Below are 24,149 nucleotides of genomic sequence, written 5' to 3'. Positions count from 1 at the left end.
AATAAAAGTCAGGTATACAGGATAAATGTAAGCAAACACGCTGGTTTCTTGATCGTAGTACAACATATGACATACAAAACATACAATAGTGCAACCGTAAACTGTCTGGTATAGTTGGGTAGTGTGTAGCTGTATGTGTGTATCAGTATGCGATGCTAGCTGATAAGTAGTTTTACTTTGTAGTAAAACAATCATAATGGTTTTATTTTAATTATGCTACCTCATCTGTCAGCATGATGTCGGTGAATCATGTTCAGTCACTTTGAACATTACATCATTGTTTTGGTCGATGCTCGTGTCCCTATGGAGTGTGTGCACGAGCACGACGAGCAACAGGCAGCTGCTGCAGTTCACTTAACGGCCACAGGTGTCACTAATAACAAGGCTGATCTTACTTTCCAAAGTGCAACCGCTGTGACGGATTTGAGGCCAGATATGACTGAACGATGATCTTATGTGAACAAGATCACTACAGGATTTTAAATGCAGTAAGTTCAGTCTAAATCAGCTGTTCAGTTTGGCTATTGAATATGTCAAATATTATTATTTACTGCAAGTGGGCCAATAATTTAAGCAGTAAAGACACATAGTGCATGTCTTTCGGCAGGTTTTGATTTTTATGCCACATTTTTCAGGCTTTGGAAGACTGTTGTGTGAGTAATGTGTGAGGATGTGTATACATCAACCTGTTACATGACACACAGGAATATTGATTAAATGTGGTTTTGTCAATAGTTCAGAAAGAACCTACATTATTATAGGATTTAATGCTTCAAATAAACTGCAGCCCATAAATCCACTTAATGTTCTGAAGAATCTGCAAGCACGGTTGCCTGCTTATCACAATCTATTAATCATCATTAATAATTGCGATTACAATATCAAGTGGCATAAACGTGCAGTCCTTGTGCTTTAGGTTTTATTCGTTTAGTCACAATCTTGGCTAGGAAGCACATGTCAAACATTATTGTATTTTTTGTGGCCCCTTGAGCGCACTTTGACCCGTCCTCCTGCTGCTGCTGCTGCTCTGGGTGGGCCGAACCGCTTCAGGAGACATGCAGGTCAGGACTGTACCACTCCCTTAAAGCGGGTGTGATCAAACTGAACATTTAGATAGAATTCAGCTGGTAATACTTTTTTTCTCTCTGTCCCGTGAGATGCCGTGCATTCTTTTTATCCAAATCACCGATGAGTAATCAACATTTCCTCTGCACATTACAGACAAACAATGTTTGAATTAATAAATGTTTTGACAGAATGAGACAGGAAGTGCGTCCACCCTCAGTTTCTCCCTGTCAGTTTCTCTGTTCCTCAAGCGTTTCTCACAGCCAGGGAATGTCGCATATCTGGTTGGATGATCTGGTCGTGCCAGCCAGACGGAGACAAAAGAACCAGGCCAAATCTCTCTTTTGCTGGCGGCGGCTCCACACACACACACACACACACACACACACACACACACACACACACACCCACAGCAGTACAGTCCAGCTGGAGAGCAGTGCTCTAAGTTTCTTGGTCAACAGTTTGGTGGGCGTTTAGATATTTTGAGGAGCTGATATCGATTCTGAATAAACTGACTTTGCCTTTGTCTTGTACTATCTAGAAAGTAGGGCTGTGTGATACAGATGTCCCAATTGGATTAGAGTTTGATTAAATTGCTATTAATTTAAGTATTAATATAGTTGGGTAAATTGCAGTTATACTGATGTCCATTCTGATTACAATGGGAAAGATATTCACAGCTAATGCTGTAGGACGTTGGTACATTATAAATATATACATTTTACAAATGTGTATTTGTCTTTTGTTTTTTGTGCGTCACATTTGAGCTTTTTAACATTTTTGAAATTCCATATGTTACGTTTTTACTAGGTGTGTAACTGTTCTTCTCTATAAAAAAAAACAAACCATATGGTTCGCCACCCATGGTGCGGTAAGCATTGGCACCGTGGTTCAACTCAAGTTTATTAACACATCTGGAGCACAAGGTTTTGTGAAGAAAAAGCATCAAATAGACGCACCGTTACAACCCCCGCTAATGATCCTGAATGGATCTGTCCATCTGTCCGGTGTTTCACGTGGGTCATTTTTGACCGGGAACACAATGTTCTAGCCCAAAACGATCTCAAGACAAGGGTTAAAGACAGACCTACCGTGAGCTTCGTGGTTGTTAATCGATGATAAATGTTTCCTTTAAAGATATCGATCTGCATTATTTCAACTTCATTTAAAAAATATCTTTTTATCAGCAGAATTCCTGGTGAAGATCTACATTACCCATGATCCTGAAGAAAAACAATCCACCAATTAGGGATGCACTGATCCAATACCTGGACTGGTATCGGCTCTGATACTGAAGCTTTTAGACGGATCGGGAATTGGTCCGACAAGCCCAACCCAAATCTGATACTGTGTGTTAGTCGTGTTTGTTGCTGTCAAGCTCCAAAAATGGCGTAAAAGAACCATAAAAACACAATTAAAGTTGTTCATATGACTCGTGCATTTTAATCAAAGCCACTTGAAGACGTGCGATAGCTCTGTGAATCACAAAAGGTTGTGTTTAATAAGTAAATATATAGAATGCGCAGCGTCAGTGCGTCAGTGAATGGCGCTGCTCTGTTGACGCACACCTGCGGCTGTTTTTAGCCTTCACGTGTTGCGCAACATTTGAGCGCTACACAGAAACATCATCTCAGATGTAGATGCTCAATAGTTCGAATAGGTTTAAAAAGTGCATATTTAAATATATTAATGTTGTAATAAAAATTAAAAGTCAATAATAATAATAACATTAATAGCAATTTATTATTATTGTCATTAGTATTTGTTTACAATTTATTACAATATTTAAGTGGAATGTGTTCCTAAACATAACTGTGTGAATGAAAATTGGACTGTTGTCTTACAACTAAATTGAACAAAAAAAGAGATCTGAATCCTTTAAAGTCCAGATGCAAGTTGAAAATTTAAAACAATAAATAAATAAAATAAAAATAAAACACTGGTTTCTTTTCTACTGAAGACTTGAAGACTGGAATTACTGTTAATTGTGCGGCTACATTATCCAGTAGAATAGTTAATAATAAAGTGTATCTTAATAAGTTATACATTTATATTGAAATAATGTGTCATTAGTGTTTCTTTACATATTAAAGTGTACTCCAAATTACTTCCACACAATAATGTAAAGATATTCTAAACTGATTATGCAAAAAAACAACACTGATATCGGATCGGGATCGTATCGGCCGATACTGAGATTTCCGATATCGGAATCAGATCGGAAGAGAAAAAGTATTATCCGTGCATCCCTACCACCAATCAGAGAATCGCTACTAACAAAGTGCGCCAAAAGAGCTCTGCAGTGACACACTGTGATTGACGCTTGAACTGAATATTTCAATATTTTCTAATAGAATTCAAGTGTTTTTTCAATACAATCAACAACTTTAAATCAATAGTTTTCCATTTAAAAAAAATAGTTTTTAATTCAGTTACATCATTAACAATGCTTCATGGGATTGTACTTAAAGATGTTAAGTCTTGCATGTTTGTCGTTTTTTCCTATTTGTAAATACTTATTTTTGCTTTAAATCAAATTTGTGATGTTGTGATTCACTTCAGTGCTGGTCGGTTTGATTCGTGGCTTAAAACTTTTTATAAAAGATTTTATGAAATCCCTTTGGGAAACATTTATGGGATATATTAGCCTTCTTCCAGAAACAAGATGGCTAAAAAAGTGGAAGGGCGCTGCGCTCTGTTCCGTTTGGTGATGCTAGTGGCACCTTAATGACTAATTAGTTATTAGAATACGTCCGGTGAAACTGTGAGCTGGCGAATGCTTTATATCCTCTATGAATCAATGTGCTTTTGTTGGTTTATGCCTTTCCTGTAATAATTAACATCAATCATTATGTCCTGTGTGAATATATCATACCGTGTCAAAGAGAAGATAATGACTGTGTATTATAACAACACACGGTTATCTGTAATCCCCTTAAACACTTACATGACAGCAAACGCCGCCTCTCCTCATGTTGTGGGCGTGTGTTGAATCTCAGAGATCCGTCTGCGGCTCGAGGTGGTGAGCGTTACAGATGTAGATAGTTGTTTTCAGGACTTTTTTGCATAATGTTTTTATTATTTTACAGACTGGTGTTTGGCCATGCAAATATTCTAGTTTACATTAACAGACCTGGTGAGCAAACATTTAGTGTTTGACTTGGCCACACATCTCTTTCTCCAAAATGTGCGCTGGAGGTCCCGATGAGAAATCGGCGTGTTGATTGCACCGGTGTCAGATGATGTTTGCAGGAGACACAGAAGAGCGAATGCCAGTTTCTGAACCTCTCAGAAGAATGAGACACTGCATGCATGATCAGATATAAATGCATATCTGATCAAATATGGGTTATTAGCAGTGCATTTGTTGTTATATTACATTAAAACCACATACTGTGCACCGTGTGCATACTGCAGAATTGGTGCATATAGATGCACAAGTATTCAGAGATTGCTCTTGTTTTGTGTCAGTTTGGTGAGAGCGGCGATGTCCTTGATTGTTGTGGTCTGTATCCTCACTTCATGCAATTCTTTGCTTAGTCAGACATGTGACAAACTGTGCAAGGAGAAAACCACACGCTGGTATCATGCGCACATGTAAATAACCCCGCTCTGACCAGAGGTGTTTGTGTAGGAGTGTGCATTAGTAGTAAAGCAGTCAAGCCGGTCGGTCTGGTTGAGTCGGGAAGTTTCTGGCATTCTGGTAAAATGCAGGTGGTACTTTTGTTGCTGGTTAAAAGCTTGATGACCACAAACCACATGAATGTATACCATATACAAACACACTTTTTCTCACGGTCTTGCTGCCACTCTGTCATTCTTTACTGTACTGATTGTTTCATTATTAATATATGTGATGATCAGCTTTCGGTTCCCAAATGAATGTCTGTAGTTAACCGGTTCTTTTGAATCTACAGCATCAACCAATCAACGCAAAAGAAACTGATATTTCCTCTAAACTCATTTCTGTGCCATTTGTTTTTATATTCTACTGTGCAAAACATACAGCGTGACCAATGTAGAGCGATTCAGTAAATGCAATGAGAATTGCACTTCTTATTTCCAACTATAGCTGCAAGCTGGGGTCAGTCCATCCCAAGTGGTCCAATAATAGTAAAGTTGATTGCTTGAGCATTTTTAATTTTCCTTATTTTTTGGAGTGATTACCTCTATGTATTTCAATTGCAAAATCACCAGTTTTTTTATTTTGCTTGGTTTAACTACGATGCCATCTTTGTGTCAGGGCACACGTAAACCTGTTGTGTTGACAGCTGTTTATGGAAAGCTCAATATCTCGGCTCAGGATAGTCGTAGCTCCTCGGAATAAAAACTGATCTCTAGAGCACATTACAAGGTACGTATAGAAACAGTTTGCACTCTTGTTCCTTAGACTGAGAATTGAAGTCCTAATGTAATGCTCAAGATTGCTCAAAGTTCCACTTTTTGGGTCAATTTATAATGGGAAGGGGTCGAGTCACACTCTTAATTTGTGTTATTTAGGGGGTACCTAGGTAAGTATAATGTGCACGCAAAACATTTCAGGTTTGAGACTTCTCCATTTTTTTTATGAGGGAGGGTAAGTGCATTTTTTTTTATTTTATTTTTTTACGTCCTCTCAATTTTGGGTTGCATATCTCTGGTGGGGGACCTGATAGGAAACTGACATTCTCACAGAAATAAGTCCTCTATAGGTGCATTCTGCTGTGAAAATTTTAGTTTTGAGTTTCCACTGGTTACAGAGCTAGAGGTGAAAAGCCTACTTTATTCATGCATTTCATGCAACCGATGTAGTACAAGCATAAGAAATAATAAAAACAAACAGTATTTTACAGTAATTATGTTTATGATTGACATACAATAGCTTATACTTGTCAATGAGGTCTAAAAAGTTTCTAATTTTGATATTGGCAATAGGGATGCAACTAACGATTATTTTAATAATCAATTAATCTAACGATTATTAGAATAATCGGTTATTCGGACAATTATTGTAATGATTAATCTTTAGCTCTTAACTGATTATTCAGCTAGTGTTTATTTATTTTTTATTAAGTTTTATTCAGTAAAATACATTTACATTTGCATTTATGCATTTGGCAGACGCTTTTATCCAAAGCGACTTATAGTGCAATTATTACAGGGACAATCCCCCCCCCCGGAGCAACCTGGAGTTAAGTGCCTTACTCAAGGACACAATGCTGATTAACAGACCTGTGCTTTAGCCACTACGCCACCACCACTCACTTATATGCAAAATACGCACGGGAAAACAATCGCAGCAATCTTGAGCATTACATTAGGACTTAAATTCTCAATCTAAAGAACAAGAGTGCAAACTGTTTCTATATGTACCTTGTAATGTGCTCTAGAGATCAGTTTTTATTCCGAGGAGCTACTATTATCCTGAGCCGAGATATTGAGGTTTCCGTAAACAGCTGAAAAAAACGACATTTGTCATGTGCCATGACACAAAGATGGCCTAACCCTAACAAAGTCAAATCAAAATAAAAAACTAGTGGTTTTGCAATTCCAATACATAATAGGTAATAAAAAAAATAAATTAATAATGATTTGAGCAAATGCACAATTATTGAGACATGTATTGAATATCATCAATAGGCTGAAATATATTGAGTGTTAGGTTTACCCCATAGACTGTAAAAAAAGATGGACGACGCCCCTTCACTCTTTTCCATTGGTGAGAACCGAAGCCGTCAGTGTCCCGATATGGCGCTGACATCTTGGGACTTGAGTCTGCGCAGTTGCGATTTCGGGACCAGAAGTAAAGCCGTGAAATCAAGGCCCCGCCCTCACTCTCGCTGAATCAATCGCAAGCACACACCCCTGCACTTTTGACTTTTGACTTATGACAGTGTGAAATAATTAATTATAGAAATTTAGATATTAAATTTAAAGCTCCAATCTCCTCAGTCCTCCAAAGATCCCGAAAAATGTCAGTTGGTGCTTCAGTGACTACTTCGCTTAGAGAACCTGTCAATCACAGCTGTCAATCATGATGTCACAGCAGCGTTTTTATAGCATCAAATAACTAAAAACAAACTTATTTTGAAAACAAACACTTGAAATTACATCAACGTGATAGAAACGACAGTAAATGACAGAAACTATCTTTGGAAAAAAGATATGTGAAGTGTAATTTAATTGTTTAGTTGGTCTCACGTCCCGTTGAATAACATGGGGAGGCTGGGTTTATGACCTATACTAGGACCAGTCACCGGGGGGCTATTGAGACGTTTTGGCTTCACTTTTGAGGGCTTGTGCGGCACACTGGGTTTACCCTAACATTAACCCTAACTTTAACGAGCATGATTTGGAGTTTGTACTCCACTGATGGTTGGCGCCCCTCTGTGGACATTACACCCGGATAATGGAGCTCACGTGCCCATACGCCCAACAGCATTTACCACTTTGGCCATTGGGGGCAGTGTTTCGAATTTCGGTAAACACAGACCGATTTTAGCTATAGAAAAGTCAACCCTCTGTTTCCGATTTCACTGTGAGATCAGGCTGATGTATGTTGACAGTAAATTCTGTCTTCATGTTTTTGTAGCTCTTTGAACCCTACATATGTTTATTTTGCCCGTGTGCACACATGAGGGCCATGAACTGTGCTCAGTGGGGGTTAAAGCATGCATGTTTCAGTATACTTGGAGCTGGATTCAAGGTGGTGGGGCTTGAGATGATGGGGCTTTTATTTATTCAGTTGTGGTTTCTACTTTAAAATTGTTGTATCGACCACCACTGTCATAAAAAATTTACAGTTTAATTAGTTTCATAACAAGCTGTGAAATGAGCGTGTCATTGCCGAATGGCCACTTCCTATAAGCTCGTGTCATATCCTGCCCCTCTTCGCCGTCGCTCAGAGTTTGTTAAAGCACAGCTGTGAAATGAGCCCATATCTGCACCTCGAGATGTTCAGATTTCTCTGATTTTTTTGCATGTGTCTTATTGCATCTGATCGCCTCCACATCAACACATAAAAGGCTAATTTACCTGATCAATACCTGATAAGTGAACTTCTTCAAGGAACATATTGAAATAATAAAAAGGTATGTCATGATCCTTTAAAGCAGTGGTAAACTATATTGTTGCATGACAAGCTTTCAGTTTTCATCTCAGAAATAGCTTTTCACATTTTGGATAACATGTTTAGGGTTGGTTGAAAAAATGATTTGGTAAATGATCTGCACTTATATAGCGCCTTTTTAACCTTAGCGGTATTCAAAGCACTTTTACACTGTGACTCATTCACACACACATTCATATACATGCAAGGTGCTAGCCTGCCATTGGGAGCAACTTTGGGTTCAGTGTCTTGCCCAAGGACACTTCAGCATGTGGAGTCATGTGGGCCGGGAATCAAACCACCAACCCTGCGAACCTGAGCCGATAAATCACAATTTTCATTTGAACGATCTTAATATTGATTCTTTAAATCACAAGATTGTTCTTTTATCTTATGCCTGGGGTTATCAATACGTCTATCACAATCGACCAATTGTGTTATAATTTCGTGCCTTTTTTTTCAATTTCTAATTGTTTATTTGATACTGCTATTAAAAAAAGAGTTTTCTTTATTTAATATCTTTGTTCTATTGCTTTTAGGCCTAATTGGTTTCTTTGTTTTTGTATTTTATTATGGACTGGTTACTTGCTTTTAATAATTACTTGAGAAATTGAAAGAAAGTTAACTTTAAAAAACAATTGTATTGAGAATCATCAAATTGTCATGTGTAAGCAAAATGGACATTATACCTGATATCCACATTGATCGGGATTCAGATCAAATGGAATCGAATCAGATTGAATCGTGAATCTTCAATTTGCTTTCATATGTAAGAAAAATGGACATTATTACTGAAATATACCCAAATTAAATGGAATTGAATCAAATTGAATCATGAGTCGGTATTGTGAATCGTTAATTTGCTTTCATATGTAAGAAAAATGGACATTATTACTGAAATATACCCAAATTAAATGGAATTGAATCAAATTGAATCATGAGTCGGTATTGTGAATCGTTAATTTGCTTTCATATGTAAGAAAAATGGACATTATTACTGAAATATACCCAAATTAAATGGAATTGAATCAAATTGAATCATGAGTCGGTATTGTGAATCGTTAATTTGCTTTCATATGTAAGAAAAATGGACATTATTACTGAAATATACCCAAATTAAATGGAATTGAATCAAATTGAATCATGAGTCGGTATTGTGAATCGTTAATTTGCTTTCATATGTAAGAAAAATGGACATTATTACTGAAATATACCCAAATTAAATGGAATTGAATCAAATTGAATCATGAGTCGGTATTGTGAATCGTTAATTTGCTTTCATATGTAAGAAAATTAGACATTATTACTGAAATATACCCAAATTAAATGGAATTGAATCAAATTGAATCATGAGTCGGTATTGTGAATCGTTAATTTGCTTTCATATGTAAGAAAAATGGACATTATTACTGAAATATACCCAAATTAAATGGAATTGAATCAAATTGAATCATGAGTCGGTATTGTGAATCGTTAATTTGCTTTCATATGTAAGAAAAATGGACATTATTACTGAAATATACCCAAATTAAATGGAATTGAATCAAATTGAATCATGAGTCGGTATTGTGAATCGTTAATTTGCTTTCATATGTAAGAAAAATGGACATTATTACTGAAATATACCCAAATTAAATGGAATTGAATCAAATTGAATCATGAGTCGGTATTGTGAATCGTTAATTTGCTTTCATATGTAAGAAAAATGGACATTATTACTGAAATATACCCAAATTAAATGGAATTGAATCAAATTGAATCATGAGTCGGTATTGTGAATCGTTAATTTGCTTTCATATGTAAGAAAAATGGACATTATTACTGAAATATACCCAAATTAAATGGAATTGAATCAAATTGAATCATGAGTCGGTATTATGAATCGTTAATTTGCTTTCATATGTAAGAAAAATGGACATTATTACTGAAATATACCCAAATTAAATGGAATTGAATCAAATTGAATCATGAGTCGGTATTGTGAATCGTTAATTTGCTTTCATATGTAAGAAAAATGGACATTATTACTGAAATATACCCAAATTAAATGGAATTGAATCAAATTGAATCATGAGTCGGTATTGTGAATCGTTAATTTGCTTTCATATGTAAGAAAAATGGACATTATTACTGAAATATACCCAAATTAAATGGAATTGAATCAAATTGAATCATGAGTCGGTATTATGAATCGTTAATTTGCTTTCATATGTAAGAAAAATGGACATTATTACTGAAATATACCCAAATTAAATGGAATTGAATCAAATTGAATCATGAGTCAGTATTGTGAATCGTTAATTTGCTTTCATATGTAAGAAAAATGGACATTATTACTGAAATATACCCAAATTAAATGGAATTGAATCAAATTGAATCATGAGTCGGTATTGTGAATCGTTAATTTGCTTTCATATGTAAGAAAAATGGACATTATTACTGAAATATACCCAAATTAAATGGAATTGAATCAAGGGCTTATGAATTGGAATCCAATCAGATTGGGAAATATGTATCGATACTCAGCCCTACTAATTTCTGTATAAATGATTAACTTTTAAGTCAACTAGAAACAGGAGAAAGGTATTCTGACTGTGTTTTATGTGTCTGAATATATCAGTTTGTGTATATAGCTCCTGTATATATGCATGTTTGTGCATGCAAGCAGCATCTCGTGTGTCTGAGTGTATTCTGTATGTGTTTTCTCCCTCTATCTGAGAGGCGAGTGTTGTAATTGATATGCCACAAGTAATAAATCAGTCGGCCATTCTGCCACCACTCGCCATTATCTGTGGAGACTAGTTTACAGGTCTGTCCGCAGTGTATGTGGATTTATGCTCTGCTTTCTACAGCAGAGGTGTTGTGAGAAGACTTGCAGAATAATTTTGTCCTCAGGCAGTGGGAAAAATGGGAATGAATTGAGTTCCATATTAACTCTGTCTCATGTTCCTTATGCTGAAATGTGCCCTCTAGAACTCTAGATCTTTCACGTAACATGTCAAGATCAAGTCCCGCTCATAATTCAACCCAAAATCAAAAATAAATAAAAAAAAAGTAAAGGCAGTACAGCAAATACTACCATTACATGCTGCGTAAATATTTAAAATGTTAATTTTAGTATTTTTTTTTTTTAATGTATGACTAAGAAATGAATAATGTTGTTATAATGCAACATAAAACAATTTGGTTATACCAATTAATGGCTTTTTTTTTCTTCATGTTCATTTGATAATGACATTTTTCTTTGAGGAGGAGAAACTTCCCTCGTCATACATCATGTCTCCAATATATTGTGAATAATAATATAAAGGCTATAAAAAGCTTAATTTAGTAAATATAAAAAATAGAGCATTGTAATGGATACAAGTCTCTGTCATTTCAAAATAAGAGTCCCCAGTGTGTATGGACTCCACAAGACTCCTGAAGGTGTCCTGTTGTATCTGGCACCAAGATGTTAGCAGCAGATACTTTAAGTCCTGTAAGTTTTGAGGTGGGGCCTCCATGGAGTTCTTATCAAAAAATACTCCACGAATGACAGCTTTGCAGATGCTTGTTATTCTAGCGGTCAGTTTGTCCAGATACTCAGGTGACCTTTCACCCCACACTTCCTGTAGCACTTGCCATAGATGTGACTGTCTTGACGGGCACTTCTCACGCACCTTACAGTGTATCTGATCCCAGAAAAGCTCAATGGGGTTAAGATCCATAACACTCTTTTCCAATTATCTGTTGTCCAATGTCTGTGTTTCTTTGCCCACTCGGACCTTTTCTTTTTGTTTTTCTGTTTCGAAAGTGTCTTTTTCTTTGCAATTCTTCCCATAAGTCCTCCTGAGTCTTCTCTTTACTGTTGTACATGAAACGGGTGTTTAGCGGGTAGAATTCAATGAAGCTGTCAGCGGAGGACATGTGAGGCGTCTATTTCTCAAACTAGAGACTCTGATGTACTTATCCTCTTGTTTAGTTGCACATCTTCCACATCTCTTTCTGTCCTTGTTAGAGACAGTTGTGCTTTGTCTTTGATGACTGTAGTTACACCTTTGGATGAAATCTGCAGTTTTTTGGCAGTTTCAAGTATTGTATCGCCTTTTTTGCCATTTTTGACCTAATATTGACATTAAGACATGCCAGTCTATTGTATACGGTGACAACTCAAACACAAAGACAATGTTGAGATTCATTTAACAAACCAAATATCTTTCAGCTGTGTTTGATATAATGGCAAGTGATTTTCTAGTATCAATTTATCAAGATTACTCAAGGATAAGGTGTTGGAGTGATGACTGTTGGAAATAGGACCTGTCTAGATTTGATTGCAAATGACTTTTTTCGGGGGCCTGAGTAGCTCAGCAAGTTTTGATGCTGACTATCACCACTGGAGTTCGTGAGTTTGCATCCCAGGGCATGCTGAGTGACTCCAGCCAGGTCTGCTATGCAACCAAATTGTCCTGGTTGCTATGGAGGGTAGAGTCACATGAGGTAACCTCCTTATTGTCACTATAATGTGTTTATATCGGTGGGTCACGGGGTGAGTGGATGCCGTGGTGGATGGTTTGAAGCCTCCACATGCACTATGTCTCCTCTTTAACTCGCTCAACAAGCCGCATTATAAGATGCATGGATTGATGGTCTCAGACTCTGAGGCAACTGAGATTCGTCCTATTCATGTGTGTGTATATATATATATATATATATTAGGGCTGGGGCGGTATGGATTTTTTCTAACCGCGGTTGAAAAGCAAGATATTCCCGAGGTATAGCGGTAAACCGCATTAAATACATTACATTGGATCAGAGAAGTCTCCCTCGACAGACTTTGGCGCACACATCAGAAGTCGCTTTGATAGACAGACTTTAAATATTGTCACCTACATCCGAAGAAAAAAACGAGCACAATTTTAAATAGTAAAATTTTCATCAAGCAGTAATTTGGCATGAACTAATCACTGTATAGATTTCCTTATTTAAGATTATTCTCAGATACATTCGCATTGAAGATGGGTCAGACATGATTTTGACCACTTTATTAAGTTTTGTTTTGTAGAAAGCCTTTCTTTAACTTAAAATTTCGTTTTGTATAAATTGTATCTTAATTTTAATCACTGTTTCATTAACTAATTGCCTGGAATTAATTAATAAGAAGCAAATATAGCAGACATATAATCAGCAGCATGTAGGCTAATATCATTAGACATAATCCATATCATTAGAATCAATGAATCCATGTCATTAGACACAACGAATCCATGTCATTAGACACAACGTGCACACATGTGCAGGCCAATGTTTTTTTTGTTTTTGTTTTTTTGCGGTGACTACGGTGTTAAGCTCAGACCCGCGGTTGGAGTCACGTGACCGCGGTATTGCGGTAATGCGGTAATCGCTCCAGCCCTATATATATATATATATATATATATATTAGGGATGCGCTGATCTGATACCCGATCTGACATCTTTAAACGGATCAGGTATCTGTCCGATCTAAATCTGATACTGTGTGTTAGTCATGTTCATTCCTGTCAAGCTCCAAAAATGTCAAAGAACCATAAAAACTCAATTAAAGTTGTTCATTTGACTCGTGCATTTTATTCAAAGCCACTTGAAGGCGTGCGATAGCTCTGTGAATCACAAAAGGCTGTTTAATAAGTAAATATATAATATGCACGTGCAGCGCCTCCGTTTACACACACCCTGGCTAGATTTAGCTTTCACGCGTTGCGCAACATTTGAGCTTTACTTGCGAACAATATCTCAGATGTAGATGTGAGTGTAGTGGTCTAAGCACATAACTGGTAATCTGGTAATCAGAAGGGCGCTGGTTCAAGCCCCACAGCCACCACCATTGTGTCCTTGAGCAAGGCACTTAACTCCAGGTTGCTCTGGGGGATTGTCCCTGTAATAAGTCCCTGTAATAAGGGCTCTGTAAGTTGCTTTGGATAAAAGCGTCTGCCAAATGCATAAATGTAAATGTGAATAAGTGTAGATGCTCAATAGTTTGGTTCACTTATAATATGCATTTAGAACGGCATCTAAGGCTGGTGCATTTTAGCAGAATTTGAATAAGCAAATTGAACTACTTTGAACTTGCCTATAAACAGAAACGTACAGGACTTCCTGAAGAGTTCAGAATGTCAAAATAAAAGCCTGAGATTTTTAAGTTAAAGGTGCACGATTTAAATATATTACTGTTGAATTAAATATTCTAAAAGTCAATAATAATAATAATAATGTATTATTATTTTTTATCATTAATTGTTTACAAATTAAGTGGAATGTGTTCCAAAAAATAACCGTGTGAATGAAAAGGGAACATATCTTACAACTAAATTGAATTTAAAAAAAAAACTGAATACTTTAAAGTCCAGATACAAGCAAAAAAAATTAAAAATCTGCCTTCTTTTCTACGGAACACTTAGACCGGAATTACTATTAATTTTGCTGCTACATTATCCAGTAGATAACGATAACGTTTTTCTTAATAGTTTGTACATTTATATTGAAATAATGTGTCGTTAAAGGTTTGTGTTTCTTTACATGTAATTAGCATCACGGATCGGTATCGGCAGATACTGAGATTTCAGATAGCGCAATCGGATTAGAAGAGAAACGTGGTATCTGTGCATCCCTTATATATATATATGGGATGCACAGATACCACATTTATGTATGTGTATATATATATATATATATATATATATATATATATATATATATATATATATATATATATATATATATATATATATATATAAAACTCAGTTTTTGTATTAAAACTTCTTTGTTTAAGTATGCTATAATGGAGAACATTTTTTAAACACTCCATTTTTGGTGGATAACTTGCCATTACAGTGTGGATGAGCACCATTAACATTGTGAAAACAGCGTTTTTAAAGCTAAAGCAAATGAGTGTAAATATTGGCCTTAGTTTTGAATGTGTAAGCAAAATAGACGGTGTGGTTCTGTGCTATAGGATCTTTGAATGACACCTGCTAGCGTTTGACTGACACCGTTCTAGTAACTGAGGCCAATGAGAATACTGAGCTAGGCTGAATTTAATGATAGAAATATAATGCAATGATATAAAATCACTGCAACATGCACGAATGAATAAATATTCAGCTGCTGATTCAGTCGTTCGAACCTTATAGATTCTTTGATTGTCATCAGTTGACCTAGTGCTGATCATTTGAAGTGGGTTTCACTCGTGGGAAATCAAAGAATCTTAAAACGTAAGATGGAAGAAACCCTCAAGAGATGTTTGAAAATAATTTCTTTTATCTGTTGATGAGATTGATAATTCAGTCATCAAACCTATCTGAGGCAAAATGGGATAAAGTTATTTTTCCCCTTTATGTTCTTCCTCCGTTATACTTTGGTTCTGGTAACAGAATCTCAAGCAGAATTGAGTATTTTGTCATAGCTTCACCCGCCACCAGAACTTCTGCGTGTAGAATGCAGGTCTGATCGCATTTTCTCTGTTCCGTTGGCAGATAACAATAGGAGAGCGCACAGATGCAATTTGTTTTGATATTTACGGTTGACTCTGTCATGAGCGATTCGCTCAAATGAAGAGAAATGAGTTTAGAGAAAATATCCTACAGGTTTCTGCCTCTCTCCATTTTCCATTCGCTATGTTTTATACGCACATGCACACAATATCACACATCTCGGTGCACACATTACATTACTGTGGTGTGCCATGGTACAGTGATGTATCAGATTGTAACATTTTTGCTGTAGTAACAATAAAATTAGGAGCTGTGATATTATTTCAGATACTGTTGTTTCCATTTTTATCTTTTTTTTCCTTCAGTTTTTTGTTTATCTTCTCAAACTAGGGTTGCAGATTTTAATAAATGTTCTTAATCGATAATCGTTAATGTTATCCAAAAATACAAGACGCATATTTTTCTTCAACTGATGCTTTATGTGTACAAAGTTTGATTTTTGACAGTTATCATCCCTCATTCATACTTCTTTAAAAGAAGTGTTGTGATTGCAGCTCATTTCTGTCGTTGAATTTGAATCGCTCTAATAGTCTTCTGCTGATGGACAGAGGAACAATTTCCCTTTTCCCGTCCATTTTCTCCCATGTTTCTGGAGATCTGCAGAATGACGGCACTTCCCATCATCTCGTCCTTGGGGAATGATGGACAGATTACCAGCCCTCAATCCCTCGTGCTGGAAAAAAGCAATGGAGATAAGAAATGGACTGAGAAAGGAAAACATTCCTCCTATTTTCTCTCTTCCCGTCTCCACTTTTTATTTTCTTTATCTTTCACAGTTCTCACTGGCCTCTGGCTCAAACCTGTTGCTGAGATTTTTCTTTTTTTGTTGTTCTTCATTTATGTTTCTGGTGCAGCAGGAAAGAGTTCCTGTGGAAACGGTGAAGGTGAACTTGGATCTGTTATATTTTCCATTCCTGGGAAAATGAAAACAATTCTGTTGTGATACGGAGTTATAAATAAACCAGCCTTCGATGAATTGCTGGTCTTAGCTGGTCTTCTTGCTTGGTATGTTTGCTGGTTTTTGAGTGGTTATGGGCAGTTGTCAGTTTTGTCAGATGGGTAAACTAGCTTAAGACCTGCTTGTCCAGGCTTTGAGACCAGCTAGACCAGTATAAACCAGCAAAGACCAGCAAATCAGCTCTGTTTTAGCAGTTACATTCAGTAGGGTTAGCAGACGCTTTTATCTAAAGACACGTCCAGTACATTTAGTCTAGACAATCCCCCTTGAATAACCTGAGATTAAGTTTCTTGATCAAGGGTGAAAGGTTATTGCCCCATGCCGTGTTAAAACCTACAACTTTGGGATACTAGCTCAGACATTTATTTACTGTGCTACTCAACCCCTTTTTATGTTGTGCCATCACAAACATCTACACTTATATTTATGGCCCTATTACTACTAATGGAGTAGATGGAGTTTAGCATAATATGTATTGTAGAAACTGGCATAAATATAAAGATAAAGTGTCCCATTAGTTATGAGGTCCACATATTGACTGTATGGCTGAATGTTCTGTCACCACATCACTACAGAATATCATATACACCGATTAGCCACAACATTAAAACCACCTGCCTAATATAGGTCCCCCTCGTTCCTCCAAATCAGCGCCAACCCGCATCTCAGAATAGCATTCTGACATGATATTCTTCTCTCCAAAATTGTACAGAGTGGTGTCAATTTGAACCAGTCTGGCCATTCTTCTCTGACCTCTCCCATCAACAAGGTGTTTTCATCTGTAGAATTGCCACTCACTGGATGTTTTTTTGTTTTTGGCACCATTCGGAGTAAATTCTAGAGACTGTTGTGTGTGAAAATCCCAGAAATACTCAAACCAGCCCGTCTGGCACCAACCATCATGGCACGGTCAAAATCACCGATATCACATTTTTTCCCCATTCTGATTGATGTGAACATTAACTGAAGCTCTTGACCTGTATCTGCATGATTTTATACACTGCACTGCTGACACACGATTGGCTGATTAGATAATCACATGGATGATTGTTGGTGTCCGACGGGCTGGTTTGAGTATTTCTGGGATTTTCACACACAACAGTCTCTAGAATTTACTCCGAATGGTGCCAAAAACAAAAAACATCCAGTGAGCGTCAGTTCTGTGGACGGAAACACCTTGTTGATGAGAGAGGTCAACTGGTTTGAACCTACAAAGTCTATGGTAACTCAGATAACCACTCTGTACAATTGTGGTGAGAAGAATATCATGTCAGAATGCTGTTCTGAGATGCAGGTTCACGCTGTTTAAACTGCACGAGGGGGACCTACACAATATTAGGCAGGTTGTTTTAATGTTGTGGCTGATTCATCCTGCATACATCAATGAATTTTCATAATGCATTGTTGTAAAACTCTCTAGTTTTATACTTCAATAACTGTGTTCTCAAGAAAAGAGCTGTGAAGAAGAAAAGGGAAAGATGTGTAAATAATTTTCAGTTGACTGGAATACAATCCTCAAGGTGACTTTCGTAGGAGCAGCTCTATTTTAAAGTTATGCCACAATGTACAAGCATATTCATCTACACAAATCTGCTGTCAGACCTTTTGTGATGATGGATGCGGTAGGCCCTTATTGAAGCGAGTCCAACTCTATAGTTGTGGTGATGTTAGTTATGAGTTTGTATACAGTGTGTCTCCAATCCATCATCACTCTCAGAACTAACAGTCTTGGTAATTAAATGTTGACACGGTTCACTTAATTTGACCACACAAGTCTAAATCATTCTTAAACTCTTTCCCCCTGTTTTTGATGATGCATAATCAATTTGATATGTTCCGTTTGCACTTATTATGTGTTTTCTGCCCTGCAGGACACCTGGACGCAGAATTGAGGCCAATGTTGAAGTTGAGGACTGTTTTGAGAAAAGGCAAGGAAAGCTGGATCAGTAAAGTTTTTTTGTCTCCCTTTCTTGTTTGCTGACTTAATTTGAAAGTCCCGACTGAAGACAAATAACGTGGACCAACACAGCCTTTACTTGCGAGGACCAGTGCAGATATGTGGCCTCCCCAGGGGCCGCATTGCGTTATTCGCCAAGGAACGGTAGTGCTCCTTGGGCTGCTTACTATCTACATATCTCTTCCCCTTTCGGAAGGAGCTCCAGAACAATTTAAGTTCTTCTCACCCCCAGACTGGGGTCTGACGCATTTAGCCATCCATAACAAGACAGGAGATGTGTATGTTGGCGCGGTAAACTGGATCTACAAGCTCTCTAGCAACTTAACCAAGTTGAGGAGTCATATGACTGGTCCAGTGTTGGACAACGAGAAGTGCTATCCACCTCCAAGTGTACAGTTATGCCCCTATGACCTTGCCCCAAACAACAATGTGAACAAGCTTCTGCTAGTAGACTATTCCCAAAACCGCCTCATTGCTTGTGGAAGCACCTCGCAAGGCATTTGTCAGTTTTTACGCCTGGTTGATCTTTTCAAGCTTGGCGAACCACACCACCGTAAGGAGCACTACCTCTCCAGTGTCGTTGAGTCTGGAACAATGTCCGGGGTCATCATCTCGGGGGGTCACTCTAGCAAGCTTTTCATCGGAACGCCCATCGATGGAAAATCAGAGTACTTCCCAACCCTTTCCAGCCGTAAGTTGATGGCTAGTGAGGAGGATGCTGACATGTTCAGTTTCGTCCACCAGGATGAGTTTGTCTCTTCCCAGCTGAAGATTCCCTCTGATACATTGTCCAAATTCCCAGCGTTTGACATCTATTACATGTACAGCTTTAACAGTGAACAGTTTGTCTACTACTTGACCCTGCAGCTGGATACTCAACTAACTTCTCCTGACGCTAGCGGAGAACAGTTCTTCACCTCTAAGATCGTCCGACTCTGTATTGATGACCCCAGGTTCTACTCCTATGTGGAATTCCCTATCGGATGCACCAAAGATGGGGTGGAATATCGATTGATCCAGGATGCCTTCTTGAGCAAACCTGGGAGGCAGCTTGCAAACTCTCTGGGAGTGTCCGAGCAGGAGGACATATTGTTTACGGTCTTCTCTCAAGGTCAGAAGAACCGGGCCAAGCCTCCTAAAGAGACGGCACTTTGTTTGTTTACTCTAACAAGAATCAAGGAAAAGATCAAGGAAAGGATTCAGTCATGTTATAGAGGAGAGGGCAAGCTGTCCTTGCCTTGGCTACTCAACAAGGAGCTACCATGCATCAACTCGGTAAGTCCACCATCTGATTGAAGGCCATTAAGAAACATTGCATGACTACTGCAATTTATTTGTTGGGTTGAATGGATGGGTGTGCTTTGGTATTGTCCCCTCAGAGAGTTCATCTTTCATTATCTTGGTGCAAAGGGTGATTTCGATAGATATAAACTAATTAGCCACAGCATTAAAACCAACAGCCCAATATTGTGTAGGTCCCCATTGTGCCACCAAAACAGCACCAACCCGAAATTCAGATTTGCTATTCTTCTCGGCACTATTGTACAGAGCGGATATCTAAAGTTACCGTAGACTTAGTTTGAACCAGTTTGGCCATTCTCTGTTGTCCTCTCTCATCAACAAGGGATTTCCATCCACAGAACTGCCGCTCACTGGATGTTTTTTGTTTTTGGCACCATTCTGAGTAAATTCTAGAGTCGAGGTGCAGCGGTTTCGTGTTATACCGCAGTATGAAAATTGAAGGTTTTCATACCATGTACATTTGCTTATATACTGTGAAAATCTCATACCGTTGTAACCCTATTCTAGAGACCGTTGTGTGTGAAAATCTCAGGAGATCAGTAGTTACAGAAATACTCGAACCAGCCCATCTGGCACCAACAATCATCCATGCAATTATCTAGCCAGCCAATCATGTGGCAGCAATGCAGTGTATAAAATCATGCAGATAAAGATCAGGAAATTCAGTTAATGTTCACATCAACAATCCGAATGGGGGAAAAAATGTGACCTCAGTTATTTTGACTGTGTCTTGATTGTTGGTGCCAGATGGGCTGGTTTGAGTATTTTTGTAACGGGTTGGGGGGTTTGGGGGGGAGTGCAGTAATGTCCACTATTGACCTGTTTCAAGTGATTTCACTGTACTGCCATTTTTGTGACATAAATTCCATTTAATTGCGACAAAAGTTGGCGAAATTTGTGTTTCATTTTGTAAATCTTAAAAGGGTGATTACCAGAGCCAAAATGTAATTTATAATATTTAAATAAGTGACAGGGCTTCATTTCAGCAAAGTAAAGCAGTGATGATTGGGGAGAGCACAGATAATAAACACTTGTTTGTTTTTGCTCATTTATTCAGACATGTCAGTTTTCTGTACACGTGTCAATTATATTTATAACATCATTGATTCGGATACAATTAAACTGTAAATGTACATGCGACAATGCCAGTCCTATGTCATAATTGAAACACATTTTAATAAATAAAGCATTATAATCTGAATGTATATTCCTACATATTTAATGTGTGTATAATAAAGATAGTCAATAAACAGTTGTTCCATTAACTGGCATCGTTTGCTCCCACTGATAGTCACAAAAGTGGCGACTGCGGGGAAAATGTGACGTCACTGAAACCGGTCAATAGGCTTGGGCAGTGTTTCTCGAACCTCTCATTGAGTACCACTAACACTACACGTTTTGGATGTCGCCTGATTAGCTCATTTATAGTGTGTTTAATGATTTGAATTGGGTGTGTCAAATAAGTGAGACCACAAAAATGGGAGGTGTTTGTGTTACTACATTAAAACATCGAGAAACATCGAGATTTGTTCTGGAAAACGCTGATTAAGAAAGCACAATTTAGTTCCTGGTCCTGTGATTTTAAGCAATGGCTCTGGATGAGACTACAGTAAAATCAACGACAACAGCTTAAAAACTAGAATAATACCTTGTGTCTAATGGAGAACATCATTAAATTGTTGTAGAATGTAGATATCACAAGCACTGTTCCTGTCACCCGCCTCCTGTTTCTTTCAAGCATCCTATCTTTCTCTCGCAATGTCTTTCTCCCGAGTGCTTCCATTATTCAGACAGACAGGAATATCATTAGTGGAGTTGAGTAAATTTCGTGAGTTACTCTCTCGCTCATGCTTTCTAATTCGTTTAGTGAGTCCTGATCCCATCTTCTCCGCCATCAGAGTCCTCTGGGACCACGGCTTGCTTTTTTGTCCTCTCTTTCGCTCATTCTCTTAATCTCTCTCTCTCTCCTCATTCATCTCTGTTCATTTCGCTTTCTTTCTCTTTCCCGGGGCTCTCAGTGGCGAAGAATGGCTTTCATTTAACCAGGCACTCGGAGATAAAGATGCCCATTTTGATTTTTATGTCTCGTTCCAAATCGGTGGGATCTTCCTTTTTTCTATCTCTTTATATTCAAAGTTTATCAGTACAGCTCTAAGCGGGTGGAATAATAGAAATGAAAGACATTTTGCGGAACGAGAAGGAAATATAAACTCTGCTCCCAAACCTAGTGAGCTGCCTAACGGCCTGCTTTCCATCCTGACCATCATGGAACTTCATAAGTGAATGTTATAGTGAACAAATGTTGATTGTGTCATTACTAGCCTATATCACTTTATAATGCAATGTCTTCGTGTTAAGATTAAGATTCAACTTGTGCAGAGTACAGGTACAGAGCCAATGAAATGCAGTTGTTTTCGACATATCCCAACTAAGCTGGGGTCAGAGTTCAGGGTCAGCCATGAAACGGCGCCCCTGGAGCAGATAGGGTCAAGGGCCCAACAATGGTATCTTGGCGGTGCTGGGGCTGGAACCTCCGACCTTTCGGTCAGTAACCCAGAGCCTCAACTGCTGAGCCACCACTGGCCCTTAACAGCCCAAAATAAACACCAAAATGAGATGACTGGATTTTTTCAAATTTTTCCAGCCAACTTTATCATTCCCAAATACGTTGGCCGGCACCAGCATTTCTAAGCGAAAACTCTGTGTTGTAACCATCTAGTAAAAGTTATTAAAACCACTTCTGTTCATCTTGAATATCCGAGTGTACACAACTTAATCATTCATTTCACAAACATTTGCAAGCATGCACTCACCGGTTACTTTATTAGGTACACCTGTACATCTACTTATTTATGCGATTATCTAATCGAATTACACTGCTGCCAATCGTGTGGCAGGATTATAATGTATAAAACCATGCAGATATGGGTCAACCATCAGATTGGGGACAAAGTGTGATCTCTGTGATCAAATGGGCTGGTTTGAGTATTTCTGGGATTTTCACACACAACAGTCTCTTGAATTTACTCCGAATGGTGCCAAAAACAAAAAAACATCCAGCGAGTGGCAGTTCTGTGGACGAAAACTGCTTGTTCATGAGAGAGGTCAGAGAAGAATGGCCAGACTGGTCCAAGCTGACTGGAAAGTGACAGTAACCCAAATAAACACCCCTTCGGGTACCATTTCTGGCAGCTTACAACAGGAAACTGCGGCTGCAGTTGGCACAGGCTTACCAAAACTGAACAGTAGATGATTGGAAAAACATCACCTGGTCTGACGAATCTGGATTTCTGCTGAAGTGCGCAAGTGGTAGACAGATGTGGAACCCAAGGTGGTCTTGTACTGTTGTAGCCCACCCGCCTCAATGTTTGACATGTTGTGCAATCTGAGATGATGTTCTGCTCATTACAGTTCTACAGAGTGGTTATCTGAGTTACCGCAGCCTTAGTCAACTCGAACCAGTCTGACCATTCTCCGTTGTCCTGTCTCATCAACAAGGTGTTTCCATCCGTAGAACTGCCGGTCACTGGATGTTTTTTGTTTTTGGCAGCATTCGGAGTCAATTCTAGAGACTGTTGTGTGAGAAAATCCCAGAAATACTCAAACCAGCCCGTCTGGCACCAACTATCATGTCGTGGACTAAATCACTGAAATCAAATGTACGCATGACACTGCTGCCACATGATTGGCTGATTAGATAATCGCATGAATAATAATGTTCAGGTGTACTAAATAAAGTGGTTTTTTGATAATATTTTGACCCCAGAAATCATTGCGAAATGACTTTGAACTCCAGTAACTGAAAACATATTCATCATGGAAACTGTGTATTTGAAGTAATTGTTTAGTGTGGATAGCATTTGCAATGTATTTTTGAATAATTTATTAGATCTGAAAAAAGAGAGTGAGAGACAGACAGAGAGAGAGAGAGAGAGAGAGAGAGAGAGAGAGAGAGAGAGAGAGCATGCGGCCGCATTGCATGCGTGTCCTTCTGTTTATGTTGAGTTTCTGATTAAACTTTACATTGACTGTTCAGCCGATTCCCACCTCCTCCTCACCCGTCCTTATACTGTTACAGTCACATAGATTATGGAAATTGTCTCTTGCTCTCTGTCTGTTTCTCTCTCTCTCTCAGTGTGGAATGTGGTGTGTTTAATGTTTGGTTGCGCCTCTGCCTTGGGCAGACACATAATCAGCAGTCTGAACACACACACACACACACACACACACACACACACGTCTGTTGTTTATTGGTGTGTGTGTGTGTTTGTTGGT

General features: G+C 38.1%; 1 protein-coding gene across 1 annotated transcript in view; it reads left to right on the top strand.

The window, feature by feature from the left end:
* plxna1b (plexin A1b) overlaps positions 1 to 24,149 on the top strand; it is a 154,019-nt gene that overhangs the window by 16,030 nt on the left and 113,840 nt on the right. Inside the window, exon 2 of the mRNA XM_052129827.1 lies at positions 18,487 to 19,847. Coding sequence (XP_051985787.1) covers positions 18,672 to 19,847 — 1,176 coding nt within the window. The 5' untranslated portion in view covers positions 18,487 to 18,671. The remainder of the gene's footprint in view (positions 1 to 18,486; positions 19,848 to 24,149) is intronic.

This window comes from Xyrauchen texanus, chromosome 7 (assembly GCF_025860055.1).
Source record: "Xyrauchen texanus isolate HMW12.3.18 chromosome 7, RBS_HiC_50CHRs, whole genome shotgun sequence".
Lineage (NCBI taxonomy): Eukaryota > Metazoa > Chordata > Actinopteri > Cypriniformes > Catostomidae > Xyrauchen > Xyrauchen texanus.
The sequence above is the reverse complement of the archived record's forward strand: the minus strand, read 5'-3'. Positions and strand labels throughout refer to the sequence as shown.